Raw genomic sequence first — 19873 nt, forward strand, 5'->3', positions numbered from 1 at the left:
TGCTAATCCACATGTTAATCCCTGAGTGAACAGGAAAGGGAAATGGATTTTGAAATGCAGTTTATTAAAGTGCAATTCGAAAAAGTTTTTTGAAATGAAGTTTATTAAACTGCATTTCAAAAAAGGTTTTTGAAATGCAGTTTATTAAAGTGCAATTCGAAAAAGAGGTTTTTGAAATGCAGTTTATGAAAGTGCAATTCAAAAAAGGTTTTTGAAATGAAGTTTATTAAAGTGCAATTCAAAAAAGGTTTTTGAAATGAAGTTTATTAAAGTGCAATTCGAAAAAGAGGTTTTTGAAATGCAGTTTATTAAAGTGCAATTCGAAAAAGGTTTTTGAAATGAAGTTTATTAAATTGCAATTCAAAAAAGGTTTTTGAAATGAAGTTTATTAAAGTGCAATTCGAAAATGTTTTTGAAATGAAGACTTAAAAAGTATTTTAAAAATCAGTTTATTAAATTGGAATTCAAAAATGAATTTACAAATGCAGATTTTATTCTACAATTCATTAATTAAGCACAGGATTTTTTATTTCGATGCGCGTGGCTCTTGTGGTCCTCCATAGGTACCTATCAGGGGGTTTTTTGGAGAAAAGAGTTTTTTATGTTGGGAGCCGCGGTGCGTTTTTCGGGGATCGCGAGAGTTTTATTTTATTTATTTTATTTTTTTTCACAATTCTGAGTTTTATTCTAAATCTCCTTGTTCGGATTAAACAAATGCATATAAATTGAAATAAAGTTTTCCCCCAAGGCATGCAGCCTGTATTTCTGGCCATACTGAACGTTACAAAAGCACAAGTTTAACTAAGCACTTTTACTATGGTTTAACACATTTTCACACATAAGCACGGAGCCCGAGACACACAAAGCGAGTCCGGAGACACAGGCGCGCCCACGCGCGCCCAGACACACAACCTCGGGCACGCGCCCTCGCACACACACTGACCCACCACCAGATGGCGTTTTTTAAGCATAAAAAAAAAAAAATAAAAGAATGCTATTTGATATATAAGAAACTTAAATAATCAATTAGTTCTTTTTAGGGGGAAAAAGCAATGAGCTATGAACTAGCATATTTTTATGAATATCATATTTTTATGAATATCATATTTTTTATTACTTCCTTTATTACGTTATTGCTTCCTAGGGCCATAAATCTTTCTTTGACGGTCATAAATCACTCTGTTTGACATAAGGGGTATAATATCCCTCTCTCTCACCTGATAGTTTTAAAATACACATTTAGAAGCTTCAATGTACCATTCTACCATTTGTTTGAGTTTTCTTTGGCTATATTTATTTGTTTTAAGCCAGAAGGAGATTTAGGTTAAGGTACAAGGTAACACTAGCAAGCTTGGGTAGCAAGATACATTACACATATTTGTTCACTATTAAGTAATAAATAAATGCTAAATAATTATTGGAATTTTATTCACCTAAACTGATGCAGAGATTTTTTTTTGACCATGCTGTAAAAAACACCAAGCCATATTTTTTTTATGACAGAAATCCATTAAAAGAGAAATATAATCAAGAATACTGCAAAAAGGTCCAATCACACCAAGAAGGGGCGTAAAGGCTACAGACACAGATTGGATACAACTGCTTATTTCCAAAAAAGAAAAACGCTGATGGCGTCCAAAATTCTACTGTTGAGGTTTCAAATTGCTATGGCCAGAAAGCAATGGGTAGCCATTTTTATATACAGTCTATGACCAACAGTTAGTTTGGTATTTGGTGAGACTGTGGCTACTTTGGCACATTTGCTTTGAGGTAAATGCTCAGCTTGCTAGCACCCTCACAACAACCAACACATCATCCTCTTAATTTAGCATGCTAGCATTTACTAACATTAAAATGTCAGCATCATACTTGCAAATGAAGATGCAGATATTTTGACCTCTTGAGAATGTACTTTAGGTATACAATATACATTTAACAATATAAAAATTTTAATATTGCATACTCTCTATATATAACCACTGTGAAAGTGTTGCAACTACTTTCACTTTAAATTCTGACTACACCCACACATAAGCTAGATAAGCTACAAAGCACTTGATTTTACTTCATTTATTATTTTCTATGCTATTTTCCATGCTCAGGGTTAGGTTTATTCTTTATTTTAATTAATTGTTATTTAGTTGTGTGAAGGGAACCTGCAAAGTAAGAATTTCATTGCTCTGCGTAACCACTTGTGTTTTGCAGTGTGACAATAAACTTCTTGAATCTTAGGTATAACTGAGCGATTGTGAAAAGTCCTGTAATTCATCCTGGAGATGGCATGAATAAACATTTACAATACTTCATGCTAATCCGTGATATATTTTAAAATCATGGGTGGGACTGTGCATTTCAAGTTTCCCATGGTGCTACTAGGAGAAAAAGTCAGTTAGTTTTCTGAGCACTATGAATATTCAAATGCAATTTTATGGCAGTTTAGTTAGATTTCAGCCCCTGCTGCCAGTTTGGAAGCATAAAAGTGCAGCAGATAATCCAGTAGCATAAAGGGAAAAAAGAGGGAAAACTCTGAAGTTATCTTTTAGGATTACTGGACAAACTCCCAGTGTGAACTCGTTGAAGTGAAAAGAGAGATAAGGCTGACACCATGTGGACACATAGTAAAGTGTGTAACACTGGATTGGTTAACAGAAATAAGAGGAGAATTAGCTCAGTTTCCTTGTCTTCTATTAAGAAGAAACCAGTAGTTTTGAATCGTATCGCTTGTTATTTTACAGTGTGATTTTTGCATCTCATACATCTTTTTAATGTGTCTTTTTTATGTAGGCTGTTGATGTCTGTTTTAACACAACTGTCAACACAGATTTGGTAGCGAAGCATTTGACAGATAAAAATAACCACAGGTTGTTTAACAGTAAAAAAGACTCACGTTGACACTTGGCAGCCAGAAGACTCTTTTATAAATGAGTATATCAATTTGTATTTCTACAGGAGATGGCAGTCTGCCAGGTTTATTCTTCCCCTGAACCGGCCTACATTCTGTCACAGTGCATACTGTGAGCTTCTGCCTTAACGGCACACGAAACTGTCACCACAGATGACTGCAGTGCTCTCCTGTTGTGGGCATCACGAGTCAGTCAAGAGCCTAAAACCTTCAAGAAAGAAAGAATTTGCTGTCTGATATGACAGCCGAGAAGAAAACATTTTTTTAAGGTTGTATTAGTTACAATACATTTGTAAACTGATTGTGTATGTGTGTGTAATGGTACATACATACACACACCAAAGAAAGTGTTCTTCGGTGTATTCATAGATAGCTGCTGATGACGATGATTACATTACGTTTTACTTTTTCGTAAAACAAAGCCATATATAGACATACACATATGCGCACATACTACGTGTACACACACATATATATGCATAGACATACACACGTATGTGCTCAAACAAAATCTGACGTGAAGTAACAACTCAATCACCAAGTACGAAATGGAGTAGGCGGAAATATGTACACACTTATTGCAGCCACTCTATCTATTTACTGTGTTCGTGTCATCCATACTGGTATATACTTGCTATACAAAAAAGAGAGAAAAAAGTTACAAAAACAAAAAGAGATATAATTATTGGTAATATCTATACGATCAGTAATGGATTTCATACTCTTACAAAAGCACTTTGGCAAAAACTGCCGTGACCCGGATTCGAACCGGGGTTGCCCCCCCCAACGGAATGGCCTTAGATACCGCCGGTCGGTCTGGGAAGTGCTGAGGGTTGGTGTATTTCTAATGCATTTCAGAGCTTGATATTATTTGTGCTTTGGGCTCTCCAACATGTGTTCAAAAGCTTAAGTAGCTAATGCTTTTGCAGATGCAGGTTATTGGTTTTAAATACAACTCTGCTGCTAAATGTTTTAATGTATATTACTCATTAATGGATCGTAATAACGATTTAGTAATATAAAGTATACAATTTTGAAATATGCATAATGAATATAATCAATTTTCAAAACCATGAGAATTCCCAATTTGTATGTAGTACTATGGGATTTAGAACACAAGAATTTTACATTAGAGCAGGCAGGATATCATTTTCCAGTTGTCACTGGTCTGGTTCTCAGGCCCAGGATTTTAAAAAGTAATGGAGTGTAAGTATTGCTCTTTTTTTAAACTCCCAGATCTGACAGATACAAGTCCCACATGGTCGCTCCATGTGAGGGCACATGTAAATCTACCAGCTTACCTACAGTGGTGAAAAAAAATTGAAATGTCTCAGGTTAAACATTTGATGTTTTCTGTGTTCTGTTGGGAGAAATGTCTTTATGAGATTTTTATATTTTTAATTTGCATTTAAACTCTATATTGTGTATATTGTGCATTTTGCTATTTATCGTACTGTTTATTTTAATCTGTGTGCAGCGCTTTGTGACTACCTGTCTATGAAAAGCGCTTAATAAATAAACTTTACTTACTTACTTACTTACTAAGTAATTGCATTTTTTTTCTGTGTCCCACATTTTTTGGAAATTGGGGTTATATAAGCATTAGTATTTGGATTCCAAAACAGAACACCCATTTGTACTTGTGGACTTTATATTTGCATGTAGCCTAGCCCCACATTTGAATTCAGTTTTTATATTTTCATTTATTTTTACAGTAACTACGAGCACCCTCAGCACACTTAGACCTAATTTTAGGAATAGTCAAAAGATCTGCACCTGATGAGCCGAGAGGTCTGACTGGGTTTTAAAATTGAACAAGTCAAGTATGTAGTGGGTGGCCAATCCACCGAGAGCTTTATGAACTAGTTAAAATATGTTAAAAGTTAAAAGTGCCTTCAGTGCTGGGGTAATAAAGTCAAGTTTCCGCATACCTGCAATGAATCTGGCTACTGCATTTTGAAGCTGAAGTCAGTCTTCTGATGACTCGCGTAATGAGACAAATAGAGCATTACAAGAATCTAACTTGCCTGATACGGAAGAATGGACCAATTTCTCTGAGTCAGTTTGAAACAAGAATTTTCCAACCTTAAATATATTTCAAGTGATATAAAGCAGTTCTGGTAACCGTACTAATATGATTATCAAATCTGAGATCACTGTCCAAAATAATACCAACATTCCTGACTTGCTTACTGTGTTTCAGGGAAAGGGATGATAAATATGGAAACAAAGGTTTTGTCTCTGTGTTTTTGGACCAACAGCAAATCTTTCTGTCTTGACTCTGTTCAGCACCAATAGATATCACATTTCACCTCTACAGGTTTCTTATCTTGAAACGAAATGCCCTTTTGCTGCCAGGGTTTCTGATTTCAAACTTATTCTCATGAGCCACGTGTGAGCCGAAAATAAGCCTCTGTGATGAGAAGAGAGAAAACAAGCAGAGCTGAGTCTGCCTTTCCAGCTTGGGAGCTTAACGTCTGGATTAAGTAGTTCTGCCGTGGCCCGGATTCGAACCGGGGTTGCTGCGGCCACAACGCAGAGCACTAACCACTATACAACCACGGCAAGTTGACCTTGAGAGTGTAGGTTTTATCTGGAATATCTGCAGACGTCACGCGCACCCCCCCTCTCCCCCCAACCGAATGGCCTTAAATACTGCCGATCGGTCTGGGAAGTGCTGAGGGTTGGTGTATTTCTTATCCATTTCAGAGCTAGATATTTTGTGTGCTTTGGGCTCTCCAACATGTATTCAAAAGCTTAAGTGTGCAGATCTAAAACTGGTAATGGAAACAAAAAAACATCTATCATTTAGATATGATGAGAGCCAATCAAAAACGTGATAGCCTCTTGATAAGTTTGTTAACTTATGCTGTTTAGCCTACAAATAGGCTAAACTGGCCAAATCAACAAATAATGAGGTCATGCATACCCCCCTGCAAAATAATACAATAAAATAAATAAATAAATCAAACAATCCCCCGAAAGTAATATGTAGCTTAAAATGAGAAGAGTTACTTTTTAAAAATAAAATGTGTCCAAGAAGTTGCTACAGTGGGGTCATTATTTGATTAGGTAAAGTACTGATTTGCTAAACTGATAGAAATAAATTATACAACTTCCAGCTGTGATAAATACTTTATTTAAATGATCAATGAACAGTAAATACAGATTTTTTACTGTATTAATTGCAAGGTTTTAGTTAACATTTCTTGTCTTGAACTAATTGCAATATGGTTAAAAACAATCTCTGGACTGAGTACTGAAGGTTCAACCAATCAGAGCCTGAGATTCGGTAAACCCAGATTGTGTCTGCGGGGTCCGGGGCAGGAGCTGCCTGCTGGTGAAGCTCTGGGAGAGGCAGGCTGATTGACCACAGTCCCAAGGTTCTGAGACACGGAGAGCGTAATGTCTGTGCTGGGTGAGTCTGAGTGGAGGTGCTCATGGGGATGCAGGTGAGTGTGGTTATGCTGCTGGTGTTCAGTGTGCACACTGCCTGCTTTTGCGTGAGCCTGCTCCGCCACAGAGGAAGCCTGAAAACGGAAGATAGTCAAGAGAGCGGTGGTGCTCAGCTGCAATGACGCGTTTGTCAATATTTTTGAAATGTGTTTTAAAAATCCTTTAACAATCAAAATATCAGAAGTGCAGTGATAGACTGTGAAGATTTGTGAACTTTTTCATAATTTAAGTCTTGTGTTGTTCAAACAAGTACCTGAGGTTCATAGATCTCACATTTCACCTCTACAGGTTTCTTATCTTGAATCAAGCCATCCCTTTTGCCACCAGGGTTTCTGATTTCAAACTGATCCTCACGAGCCACATGTGAGCCCGAACAGAAGCCTCTGTGCTAAGAAGAGAGAAAACAAGGAGAGCTGAGCCTGCATTTACAGCATGGGGGATTTTTGTTTGGAGCCAGTGGAGATTGGATGCAGTACACACCGAGCACACCAAAGATGAGACCAGGCACATGAACATAGGTTTAAACATGATAAATTAACCACCGAGTCTTAAGACAAATATTGTAATTATAAATTGACTGTAATGTGCATTACTGGTCTTTAAGATATCTATGCGTATTCTTTCATCACTGTCAGTGGAGTTTCACATTCAACAACAGATTATTGGCAGTTTTTCAACTTCAGCCTGGTAGCAGTCCAGTTTTATGAACATATGGTGAGTAAACAGAGCATTATTTTCTCATTACTTACAGCAAACTGACAGTCCATAGGTGTGCAGCGGCTCAGTTCAGTGACATCTGTTTCCCTTGAACAAACTGTCTCCACTATAGTGAATTCCACAAAGTAGGACGGACCAACAACCCACTGAAAAATATATTTATGAAAGCCTAGTTTAGGACAGAGGTAGGTCAAAATAAGCGAACTATGACCAAAACTAGTCAGATAAAATTGCCAAGAGCTACACAGTAGGTCTAGTCTTTTGAAAAGAATAGAAAACTAAAAGTACTTGCTTAGAAGCTTAATTTGCTTAATTTGTATTCAACCTGTTTCTTTACTGACTCTCTGCCTGTGTTTGGTTTCTTTTTCTGTCTTAACCTGTGAACTGGCTTTCGTTATGTTCTCCAGAGTAAAGTAGTTGGCCAGGCGGCTCTCCTCATTGAACCTCTGCAGGCAGAGATTGGCCGTCTCTTTGACAATGGGCTCATTCAGATTTTCGGCCGTGGGACAGTCTGGGCACGTGTCCACCACTGCAGTAGCTGGAACTGAACACAAGGATCAAGAGGTTCAAAGGTCAAAACAAAATTCTGAAGCCTGAGGGTCATCCTGTCTCAATCAATCAACTCATTTGTCACTTCTAGGCTTGACTATTGTATTTAGGTTCTTCTAAAATCTCTATGAAAATACATGATTTATCCAGAATGCCACAGCAAGACAAGATAGAGAAACGGAATTCCTTCACTAGTGAGTACACACTGTTAACCCTTGTGTGGTGGATGGCATTGTTCTCAAACAACAATTTCGTACTCTGAGCACACAAAGCACTTTTTAAATACAAGCCATATTTGCCAAAGCACTTTTATGCCCAATTGATCTAACATTAATACACATTCCTTCACAGGGAGCAACTTCGGATTCAGTATCTTGCCCAAGGATGGTTTGGCACACAGTACTGAACCAGCCAGGGCTCAAACCACCAACCCTCTAATTATTAGAGGATCATGTTATTAGAGCAGCTATGCTTGTAGGTTTGTTGGACCCTTGCTTTGTTTGTTTTTTTTAAATTTGTAATTAAAACAACCATAGAAATTGAACCCTTAATAGATGTTTACTTTATCCCTATGTCAACCAATACAGACCACATCCATGTTTCATATGGGTTATTTACCTCTATTAGAGCCAATTTCTTAATAAAAGTGAGATTTACTAAAATTTAATAGAAAAAGAAAAATCTGTCATTATCAAGATATGGGTCGAGTGTTTTATTTTTATTTTTTTTTTTGAAGCAAAGGTTATTATCACTGTTGATGTTTATTTCTTGGAACTTGAAATTGATGAGATTCTTGTGAGTCTATAGTTCAGCCCTTAGAAATAGAGCTGCCCCTTCTGGTTTACTAGTGATGGGAATTCCGGCTCTTTGTAGAGAGCCGGCCCTTTCGGCTCCCAATTGGCTTTTCAGGTTGTTTTGTTGCTTTAATTAATTTATTATCAGCAACAATATAAAATTATTCACAAAATGAATTTCTAATGTAAAAAAGTTTTTTATTTATATATATTTATTATATAAATATGCTTTTATTTTATTTATTCACTCAACATAAAATTTAAAAAATAAATTCTTAAATACATATACCAATTATGTAGAATTCTACTTTTAACTATTTAAATTTTCAAGTTTTCCCTTTTAAACAAATTTAAAGTGAACCAACACAAAACACTGCAAACAACAACACAATAACATATAAATGAATATGCAAAACAAAAGAAAATGCACATTCTCTGTCATATAGGCCTGGGATGATTTTTTGGGAGAGGGTTTTCCTGGTTGGAATTGCATACACAGGATTCAGTGCATGAATATACTTTCTGAATCCTTTAACATCCACAACTGAAAATGGTTGGAAATCAAGTGCAGTCATTTTTGCCAGGTCTTTATCAATTGAATTCTGTCTTGCTGGGGTCACAGACTTCTGCAAAAACTGTCTAATAGAGCTCTGGGTTGGTTTAAGTGGTTGTGGTGGTATAGTGCTAGATGCTGTAGATGCAGCAACAGTTGCAGTAGACACACTGGCATCTTCATTAATATCACACTCAACTGACTGCGTTTTATCTTGTGGTGAACCACTGGAGGGCTCCACTCACACCCAGTTCCTTCCATTGCACTGATGGGTGGACGGTTCTCAGCCGCCTGCGCAGGCTGTTTGTGGAGCCGGCTCTATATGATATCCTTCTCTTGCAGACTCTACACTCTGCCTTTGTATTGTCAATAAAATTGAAATGGTTCCAGATTTTGCTTCTTTTCTTGGTGTCACTCATTTTCATTACTATACATTTCTAATGTGACGATGTTGTCTCTTGCAACAATCCTGGCTCTCTTTCTCTCCCTCTCCTGCTCTGTTCCTGTGCTACTGCGAGCGTAACTATCACCCCTTTTATCATGTTTGTGCATCAGTATTTTTAGCCTTGCTGACAGGTTTATATCGAGCTGGCTCAGGTGCTGCTGTAGCACCTGGTTTGTACTGAAGGCTAGAGTCCTCACTGCACGGGTCTGGGTCTGACTCTCTGCCCCACACCATTTCCTGTGTGTCATTATTCTTCAGTCTGTCCCCACTTCACTGTCTAATGTCTGCACTGTCCTGTTCACCAAAGACAACAAACTCATATTCTGAAAACTCTTCTTCTTTCAAATCTCCTCTCTTGTCTAAAGTTTTTTTGTTTTTTGATCAGAGAATCTTCTCACCGTCTTGCTAATTTGTTGGAAAAAAATGCCTGTGACTAAGACGCCGCAAATAATTTTCTGTTTTATACAGTGAAGTTGACAAAAATGCAGAAGAGTCTCAGTGATGCTTTGATCTACCTTGACGAATTGTACAGGAGTAGCTTTGTAGTTTGACTTGAGTGTGAACATAGGCAGATACTTGACACTCTCCATACACCTGAAATACACAAACACATTTATACAGCAGCTAAAGACACATGTACGTGTAAGAGGTGAACCACAGCAGCTAAGAAATTTCATACATTCATAAAAAAACTATTTACTTTACTAAGCTCATACATGCAGAACATATGGATGTATGGATGTATGCATTACAATGCAGTGCTTTGTAAAACAAAGACAACAGGAGACTCACTGTATTAAAACTCTGAAAAGGTTGTCGCTGCAACTTCTGGTATTTTAAGTCAAATTTTCTGATAATTTTATACAGCTTTACTTCAAAAAGACCTAAATATTTTCTGTCAGTCTGGTATTGTGAAATGAATCAGGATCTATAACTTGGGACAGATATGTCAAAAAATGTCAAAATATTGGCCGGTAAATGGGGAAAAAAATCCACGGAAATGAAAATTTCCTTTAAATTTGATGTCGGATTATAAAAACTTATATCACAAAAATATAATTTTTGTCCTGTCCAAATAGTGTCAAAAATGCTGGAGTTTCAAGATGCTAGTTATAATGTAGTTATGTGTGCATATTCTTCATTTTGAAGAATCTCAAATCACTATATTTTTTTTCCTCTGCCTCCACAATTTGCATGAAAAATGTATGGCCCAAAGTTTGCATACATTCAAATATCAGACATGGTAATATAGACCAGTAAACATTTCACGCTTTTATCTTTGACATATTCACTTTCAAACATCATCTCAGATTATAATGTGTTCTGTGACATGTGCATTGCTTGGTACTTACTGGAACATCCCCAATATTTCCGACTTCGCATTGTTTCCACGGTTTTCCACTGGTGATGTGGCATTTGGTCTCCATGACATCGATGGTTAGTTTGTACAGAGATCCATCTTTCCCCTGGACACATTTATAAATAAGCAACTCTATTTTCTTTCTTCCTTTTGTGACTTTTCTAACATAAAAACAACATGGCTGCTGGTCAATATGTTGCAGCATGCCTTTGTTGCATGATCATGTCTTTGTGCATGCATATGCATAATTCACCCTGACCTGTTCTGGAGTGTGAGACAGATCATAGAGCCTGTTGAGGCTCCAGATGTATCCAATTTTCCTGTCCTGGTTGATCTGTTCCAGCGCCTCTTCTGCCACTCGCACTGCATCAGGGCTCATGCAGCCTGGAGGGTCCGAGGCCTCCCCTCCCTGGGGCAGCAAAGCCAAACATACGACCAGCAGGTACACACTCATCCTCATCTAACACACATACAGACTGGTCCCAATTAAAAAAAAATCCCACCTACTTGAATTACTAAATCCTATGCTGGCAGATCATTTATTAATGAAACTGAAACATGCATTGACCTGGAAATCGTCTTTTGCAGGACCTAATAAGTAATCCCAGCTTTTACACAAAGAGTTGCGAGAGACACATGTGAGACTGATGCTGGACTTTCTCCTCTTCTTGAAAGGATGAACAAACAGCTGCTATCAGCTGCTCTGCAGGCCAATGACTGGCTCAGACAAACTGAGCGGTCACAGTGCACTGGGGAACAGGGCAAATCAATTAAAAAGCTCACTGCACACCTCATTTCAGCTCTTGAATATTGCTTTTAAAAAAATTCTTTAAGAAATGAAGTCACGCAGTCTTGATGAATAGCCTGTGAGCTTTCTATTAGCAGAACTCTCCTCAGCTCATCTCATCGAAGCTTAAAAGAAAGTGAGGGCCATTTGCAAAGCACTCCGTCACTGTAAGCCACTTCTCTGCTGCTGATTCTTCTTTTTTATGTGCGCCAGTTCATACTTCCTCATAGTAACTGTAACTGGCAAATCTAAAAAGCTCATGTCAGTAGTATCATATCAAACTTAATGGGCTAGCAACAGTGGAGCCCAACAGGTCTGTACAGGCGGCTAAAGCTGGTTTTGGTTTCAACTATTGTTCCATGTGACTCAGTATTGTAGGGCAAACATGATTTTGGGGTACTTTAGTGCTAATTTTTAAGATTTACCTTGCAAGTACAGTGCAGTAGAGGATTTCTATACAGTAAAAACCTTTATCCTCAACAGAAAGCATTTGTTGATATATTTTATATCAATATTTGTTTGATGGCCTGTGTGTAGCTGCTCTTTAGCTGTGCTTTTTGTTCATTTGATTTCTTTATTCAAAATGAAGAAATCTATCTATTAGTTGAGTTTAGAAAAAGTTTGACTTATGCTGCAAAGAGTTTTGGATATACTTTTATCTTCTGTAAATATTTCTGTTGGCGTGTTTCCTGAAATGTGAATTAGAGATTGACTCATAACTTTTTTCCTAATCATTTTTGTCACATTGGCAAACACTCTGCATGCTCGTGTGCAGCCTGCTGTGCTAGAACAGATGCATTACATCAGGGGTGTCAAACTCAAATACACAGTGGGCCAAAATTCAAAACTGGATCAAAGTCGCGGACTAACATTAATGTTCATTGAAAAGAAATCTTCCTCCAAAGATAACAAGGAATCTTTTCTTATGGACTCAAACAAGTTTTGCTGAAAAACTGAATATGGAACAAGGAAAGCTTAATACTAAACAATATATATAACTTATATAAATGTATATATAATTTAATATTGCACACATGCAAAGTCAAAATTCCAATTAAATAACACATCAGTGGAATTCATTTCTTAAATAAAAAATGTATTTGCAGTCTTCTGAATTAAATTTTATCATTTTATCATTTATCAAATTTTCATCATATTCTCCCACCTGTCCAGAAAGCTCCTGTTTTCTGCCTTTCTTTTTGCCATTTTGGGATAGGTAGCATGGCAGTATTTGCATGGTTGCTATGACTATGGTCAACAGAGGAGAGGGTGCTAATGGGTCCTGTCATGACTGACGCCAAAACACCAACAGAGCATTCTGGGAATTGTAGTATTAGCAGTACATGCACTGTATAATACTGGCAGGCCAGCTCTAATAGTAATTTTGTATGGCTTCGCGGGCCAAATGTAATTAGGCTGCGGGCCAGAGTTTGACACCTATGCATTACATGAACATCAGCACTGTGTGAGTCTCTGAAAATAGTTTGTACTGAACTCGTACTGCTTTACTTCAGTAAAAGTCATAATCCTACTAAACTACAGTAATATGAAAAATGTTTTTGAATTTCTATCTATTTTGCATCCAAGGAGCTTGTCACAGACCTGGGTCTGAGGGCCCCAGGGTTATTGAATAAGTTACGGACATGTGTATTTTTGGTGCTGCTGTTCTATGTTTGTGTATAGGTGTGTGTGTGTGTGTGTGGCAGAGCACCGGTTCTTCAGGCCTGGTGGGTGTGTCAGAAAGGCCACACCTGCGGAGGAGAATCACACACACCTCATCAAGCCTCGTCTGGGAGCTATTTAACAGTTTGGCTGAGCGCTCTTCGACGGGGTGTGGGGACACACGGGAGTGGAGAGCACTGAGCATGGACTTTTGAGAAGAAGACACGACACAGGAGTCAGGGAAGCGCACGGGGATTTATTGTCATTTTGCTGCACTGTAAATAAACGCTTGTTCAGATTAAATAGAACAAAATACAAAGCATTAAAATATGTTAAAAACACAGCAGCCTTAATAAACCCAGAGTAGTTTGGACCCGGTAGTAGGGTTCATACGTCATCAATTAAAGACCGGATATCCCACCTGCTGTGAATGTTTTAATGCAGTACAGTTGTTTTTTATTATCACTTGTCACGTCCTCTTTATGACAGTTAAAATAAATAATTTTCATATAAGAAATAAAATTGTCTCATGTAAACTGTATATAGGCCTATACTATTGTACTTTAATGTTAATCATAAGGGTGGTACTTCAAGAGCCATATATTTTATGAGGTGGTACTCACTGTGAAAAGTTTGAGAACCACTGATCTACAGCAATAGTTCCTCAGGCTTACTGGACAATTTTCTGTTTTTCTGTTTTCCTTTGTACTTTAACCTTTTCAGCAGAAGCCACTTAACACTAACCGATACATGATTCAAGGAGAAAAACATTACCTAAATCAAGGGATGTCAGCATTAACACATTACATGTAACTTAGCAACGAACTAATTTTAAAGTACCAAGCACCTATCTGCAGAATCTCATATACACACACATCTTCACTGTGTACTGTACCACTGCACACGGTTGGAATGGCAATAAAGCTACTTGTCTCGACTAAAGTGTACCTTCCCAGCAAACATGCCCTTGTGACCCATATGGGCCCATTGTCCCAGATTGCTCTCTGATGTTTCCTTTAAAATATAAATGTGTGTCGATGTTAGAAAGCACTTATGTAGTAAAAGCATAGAAAACAGTGGTTCTATGAATGAGTGAATGAGGTCGAATAAGAATGAAGTTCTATAAAGCACTTTGAGTCCTCAGGTAGCCTAAGGAAGCACTATACTGTGTAAGAACCAGTCCGTTTACCATTTACACACACACACACACACACACACAGACACACACACACACACACACACACACATATATATATATATATATTTATTTATATAGTTCAGTGATTAAATGAGTTTTGCACACTGTGTTTATTACAGTTTCATACACCACATTATGCAGCCGGCTTGAACATGGGGTCATTAGCAAAGAGAATCCCCACATCTTGATCCCCTGCCTTTTTGGTGGGGCACAGGGCAGAGACTGAGGTTGGGAAGGGCTCGATGGTGGGCTCCATCTGTCCAGGAATCTGAGGGTCAGGCTTAAGTGGGAGAGTGACTCCAACTCCAGGCCCACCGGCGGGGACATCAGGGAAGGAAGGCAAGGTCACAGGCTGGTCCAAGGCAGGCAGGACTATCACTGTTCCCTTTGCACCATCGTGGGGTGTGTTCTCATGTTCTTGCTCGTGGTGATGGTGGTGGTGCTCGTGTTCATGTAGGTGACCGTGCTTGTGGTCGTGGTCCAGAGCCAGCTCGTGGTCATGTTCATGGGTGTGCACACCTACAGTGTGCTTGTAGTCATGGTGGTGGTTGGGGGAGTCACCGCTGTGGTTGTGTGCTTTGTCGTGATGAGTGTGCACATGATCGTGGTTCAGACCGTGGTTGTGGGAGTGGTCATGAGCGTGCCTGTGGGCGCTGCCTGTGGCATGGTCATGTGTGTGGTGGTGATCGTGGTCATCAGTTTGGTTTCTGTTGTGGCCATGATGAGAGTGGCTCTTGGTGTGGTCGTGGCTGTGTGAGTGTGTGTCATTGTGGCTGTGGTCAGTCTCTCCGCCCAGCAGGTGGAGCTTCATCTGTCTCTGAGCAGCCTGGAGAATTTATAAAGAGTGTACTATAATAAAGAGTTTACAAAACAGAGCCAGCCCAAGGCATAAGGAAACTAAGTGCCTTCTTAGGTCCCCCATCAGCATTTATTACTTACACTGTTCCCTATGCGACTGAAGGATATTTGAACAATACAGATATGACATATTAATGAGTCTTACCTCAGGCTCATAGATCTCACAGTCGACATTAATTTGCCCCTCATCAAAAAGAGGCTGGAAGAGGGATGCCTTACAGAAGCCCTTGTGCTGAGAAGAGAAAAAGAAGAAAAAACTTAAGAAAGCAGAGGATTGAGGATGCCTGTGGTTTTACTACGGCGGAACAATTACACATACTGAATGAAAAAGTAATCCTCTGCTTTCACAAACTAGTCAGTAGAACTTAGAACACACTGGCTCAGAGCTTTGAGTGGAAAGCAGAGGTCTTTGATTGCAGCATTAAAACTAAAATGACCCCCTGATCAGAAAAGCCATACTGTACTCATTGATCTCATCAACCCGTGTGATTACAACTTTACATGAGTGAGACTAATAATTCTTTCTCCTGACTCACAGCAAACTCGCAGTCCATAGGGGGGCAGTTCTCAGCCGTCACTGCTTCTGTGCTGTGGGGGCAGGTGGTCTCCTGGATGGTGTATTCCACACGGTAAATTGTACCTGCGACACTCTGGACACACAAACACACAAAGGAAAAGAAAAAAACGTAATTAATTATTACACATAAAACAAAGTCCTGCAAGATGCGAAGACCGCAACAGAGCAGCTACTTATGGTTGGCACTCAAGATGCCAAACCAATAGTGGAGACAAAAGCTGCCGGAAAATCTAACCCAGCCTGACACTGTACCTGGGGAGTTAGCCGGAGGTTGTCCACAGGACTGCCTGGCTGCAGGGCCAAGGGAGGGGCTACTGAGGGATGGGCATGGCCTCTCAGCAGATGGGGGAGTGAATCCCGCCAATGGGCCCGGATGCCACTGCCTGGGAGGCATCCACTTTCCCTGCCTTAGCCTTAGCCATGTCAGGAAGTTGGTGGCCCACACTTTTGGAGGCAAAAAAAGCCATCATGGGCCTCTGGTCTGTGCTGGCAATATAAAACAGTCCATACAGGTCCATACTGGTCCACTCCCCTGAGTTCGAGCCCCTTCTCTACAAGATGTCTCCTGCTGTGTTCAGTGCATGTGTGTGCTTGTGTCACACACATGCACTGACAAGCAGAGATCAAACAATCACCAGTTTCATGTCCACACAGCTGTTTTTTATGTAAGCTGTGGGGTGTGGCCGGAGTGTCTTGAAAAAGTATCCATGCGCCATGACCAGGGGGGGAACAGTCTTGATATGACAGAGAGCACTGGATTTCATTTCATTGAATTTATTTATCTGCAACACATGTATAATGTGTTGTTTTATTATGTGGCTGTCTAAATTTTTGTATGTGTTTCCATATACATGTTCTTGGAAAGAAAAACATCCCAATCTCAATGACATTATCCTGTTAAAAAAAAAAAAGAAGGCGAAATGTGATATCTCTTTTCTGTCTCTGTTAGCACTCAGGTGTGGCAGTTCAGATTGACTGAAGGCTTTTCAGGAAACTTTAGGGCAGGCGTATCAAAATAATTAATTGAACTATTTGTATATCTTAGACCCATTTGTTATATATTGTTAAATTTGTAATATACTGTATTATTTTAATCATTTCAGTTTGCTACTGTTATTGTGTTGAGCAACTGTAACCACATCATTTTCTTAGTGATTAGCAAAGTATTCTGATTCTGCAGATATTTATTTGTAAAATATATTTGGAATCGTGTATGATTTTCGTTCCACTTCTCACGTGTACACCACTTTGTGTTGGTCTTTCACGTGGAATTCCAATAAAATTGATTAATGTTTGTGGCTGTAATGTGACAAAATGTGGAAAAGTTCGTACTTTTGAAAGCCACTGTATTGTTGAAATTGTCCTTTGTTACACTAAGATATATCAGGGAGTAAATATATAGTTAAATGTCTTTACACTGACAGAAAGGGGAGCTTCACTGGTACAGCTCACTTAACATCAAAGTGGGCTGTATGTGACCCGATGTAAAATTAGTTTAACATTCCTGCTTTAGGACAATGTGATAATAATGAATCACAATAGTTTAGCCCAGAAGTCATGATCACATGAAAAAAATTTTCAGCGTCACTCAGGACAGGATATCTTTCATCTTAGAGATATTGTGCAGCCCTAGATATACACACAGACACACAGACACAAACAATAAAAGAGTAGAGGATACATTATGCCACATATCTTGATGTTTCTTTTGGATATGTGGTAATCTTACCTGTGCAGTAGCACGGGAGATTTTGAGCAGAGTGAAACGATTGGCCGGCCTGCTCTGGTTGTGGAATTTCTCCAGAGACTGGGTCACAGTCTTCTGAATTTCAGCTTCCTCATTATTGTCAGGTAAATATGGACAGCCGGGACAGCCCCCAAGCACACTACCTGCAGGAATTGAGCAGAACAAAAAAGTGGTTTTGAATGTTGGTGCTGCACAAAACCTGTAATTTCAACAAATTGTCTCATAAGGTGCAGCCTGTACTTATTTTCCTCTATACAGTATGCTGCTGTATATGTAGAACTGGATGTCACTGTAGATATGATGGTTAAATTTACATAAAATGGTGTGCTCTATGTAAAAACCGCAACTCCTTTTTTTTTTTTGGATATATCTAATATTTTTCATACCTGGTCTGATAGTGCACTTGTATTTGTACAGACGAACCACTCTGTGTACCTTACTGATGAAGATAGCAGCTTTGCACTGTCCGTATACCTTCAAACACAAATACAATAAATTATGTTACTGTACTGCTAATAAGTAGAGCATAATCACATTCACAAAAGATTTTATTTAGATTTTCTTTTAACATTTATTAAATATTTATTAATATTTACTGTCAGCTTAAACAACAGTGACAATAAATTGTGAAACCAAATATATTTTTTTAATCTGAAACCTTATGAACTACTTCTCATGGAACAAAATTCCAAGATGCTCACTATGCTCCGAAAGATTTTAGTTAGGACTGTAAGAAAGCTTAAGGAGAAGACAAGAGACCGTAATGAAAAAATGAAGCTGACGAAATAACCCTGTGTTCTGTGTGCACAAATATGGTCTTTTGGTGTACTTGTTGATGTGCACATGCAGTGTGTGTGTGCGTGTGCTCTAACCTTGATATTTTCCCTTGGAATGTCACAGCTCTTCCAGTCCTTCCTGCTGAGAACACTGCAGTCGGTCTCCACAACATCCAGAGTGAGGTAGAAGACCACACCATTGTCTCCTTGTAATGCATGCACACACACACACACACACACACACACACACACACACACACACACACACACACACACACACACACACACACACACACACTTTATCAAACAATGTTTACAGTCAATAAAAATCTAATTGAATTTAACAGCTTTCACTGGTCACTTCCAGTGATTCATGGTACCTCCTAAACTTTCACACAAGTCACGTAAATTTGTTTTTCTTGTTTTTATTTTGACCATTTCAAGCCAGGTAGTGTCTGCAAAACACAAACACTATTTATGACGGTTTCCAAGCATCATGCATTCAGTAAACAGCCTGACTTACAAAAATGAATGCGATTAATTAATTAATAAATTTCTGTTTCACCAAATCTGGCACTTTGCTAGAAAGTAATTCCACCCTAAAAAGCACTGGTCTATCACACAGTAATAATACTGCAAGCCCAGCAGCTGGGCTTACATGTCTCTTTATGTGGGCGTTGGACAGGTGGTGCAGGCTGAAGATGTAGCCCTCCTTTCTGTCCTGGTTGATTTTGGTAAGAGCCAGTTCAGCAGCTGCTTTTGTTGATGCGTCTTCACATGAGCCTGGCTCCATGCCACCATGCTCCACTGGTGCACCATTGATGGTCACACAACCCAACGCCAGCAGCAGTGATACCAGCACACAGGTCTTCATAGTAAAGGCCTGGGACGACTCTTTCTCTTACACACTGCCACACTCGAGCTCTAAATCAGATGTGCAGAAACTGAGAGGTCACATTTTATAAACTGCTAACACACACACACTCACAAACACACCCACACAAAATCACTAAACCTCCTATCAGTGACAAATATAACCATTGACCCCAAACCTTTGAAAAACATCGCTGACCTATCAGCCAACCAATCAGATGCTGCACAGACTTGCACAATGTGGTTATCAGTTGTTAGAGAAGCAGCCCTGCAGCCTCACTTCTTTTGGATCAATTAATGATTTTAAAGTACACGATCGGCTCATGCCACTGGGCTGAGTTTTAATAAAGGGGCAAACTTCATACTTGTTGAAGAATAACAGTGAACCTGCAGCAACAGAGCATTTTGTGAATGGAAGGACCCCACGCACACAGGTTGTGTGTTTTTTCAGCTTTGACTAAGTCACTTTTCAGGGCTTCCGTCTCCTCCTGACTGTCTGCTCTATTTTCCAGTTCTGACATCTTACTGAAATAGAGGAGAGGGAGAGGGGGCATGATTAGATGATGATCACCGGCTGTGACAACCAGCATCCCCTAACACCACACCCTGAACCCAACGC

At 39.0% G+C, this 19873-nt stretch overlaps 2 protein-coding genes and 1 non-coding gene across 3 annotated transcripts; all 3 read right to left on the reverse strand.

The window, feature by feature from the left end:
• Positions 1-5395: 5395 nt before the first annotated feature.
• On the reverse strand, positions 5396-5467 carry trnah-gug (transfer RNA histidin (anticodon GUG)). Its single transcript has one exon. It is a non-coding gene; the product is annotated as a tRNA-His (tRNA).
• Positions 5468-6025: 558 nt separating this feature from the next.
• si:ch211-284e20.8 (fetuin-B) lies at positions 6026-11484 on the reverse strand. Its single transcript, XM_035910789.2, has 8 exons — positions 11345-11484; positions 11036-11236; positions 10769-10882; positions 9932-10010; positions 7453-7619; positions 7108-7221; positions 6612-6746; positions 6026-6432 (listed from the first exon to the last, which is right to left on the reverse strand). The coding sequence occupies exons 2-8, from the start codon at positions 11234-11236 to the stop codon at positions 6178-6180; spliced, it is 1065 nt and encodes a 354-aa protein (XP_035766682.2). The 5' UTR covers positions 11345-11484; the 3' UTR covers positions 6026-6177.
• Positions 11485-14506: 3022 nt separating this feature from the next.
• On the reverse strand, positions 14507-19300 carry LOC118453378 (fetuin-B-like). Its single transcript, XM_087830446.1, has 7 exons — positions 19039-19300; positions 18478-18587; positions 17992-18079; positions 17588-17748; positions 15818-15931; positions 15427-15513; positions 14507-15249 (listed from the first exon to the last, which is right to left on the reverse strand). The coding sequence occupies exons 1-7, from the start codon at positions 19253-19255 to the stop codon at positions 14557-14559; spliced, it is 1470 nt and encodes a 489-aa protein (XP_087686572.1). The 5' UTR covers positions 19256-19300; the 3' UTR covers positions 14507-14556.
• Between the last annotated feature and the right edge of the window lie 573 nt (positions 19301-19873).

Source organism: Neolamprologus brichardi, chromosome 17, assembly GCF_056152115.1.
Source record: "Neolamprologus brichardi isolate AB-2024 chromosome 17, ASM5615211v1, whole genome shotgun sequence".
Lineage (NCBI taxonomy): Eukaryota > Metazoa > Chordata > Actinopteri > Cichliformes > Cichlidae > Neolamprologus > Neolamprologus brichardi.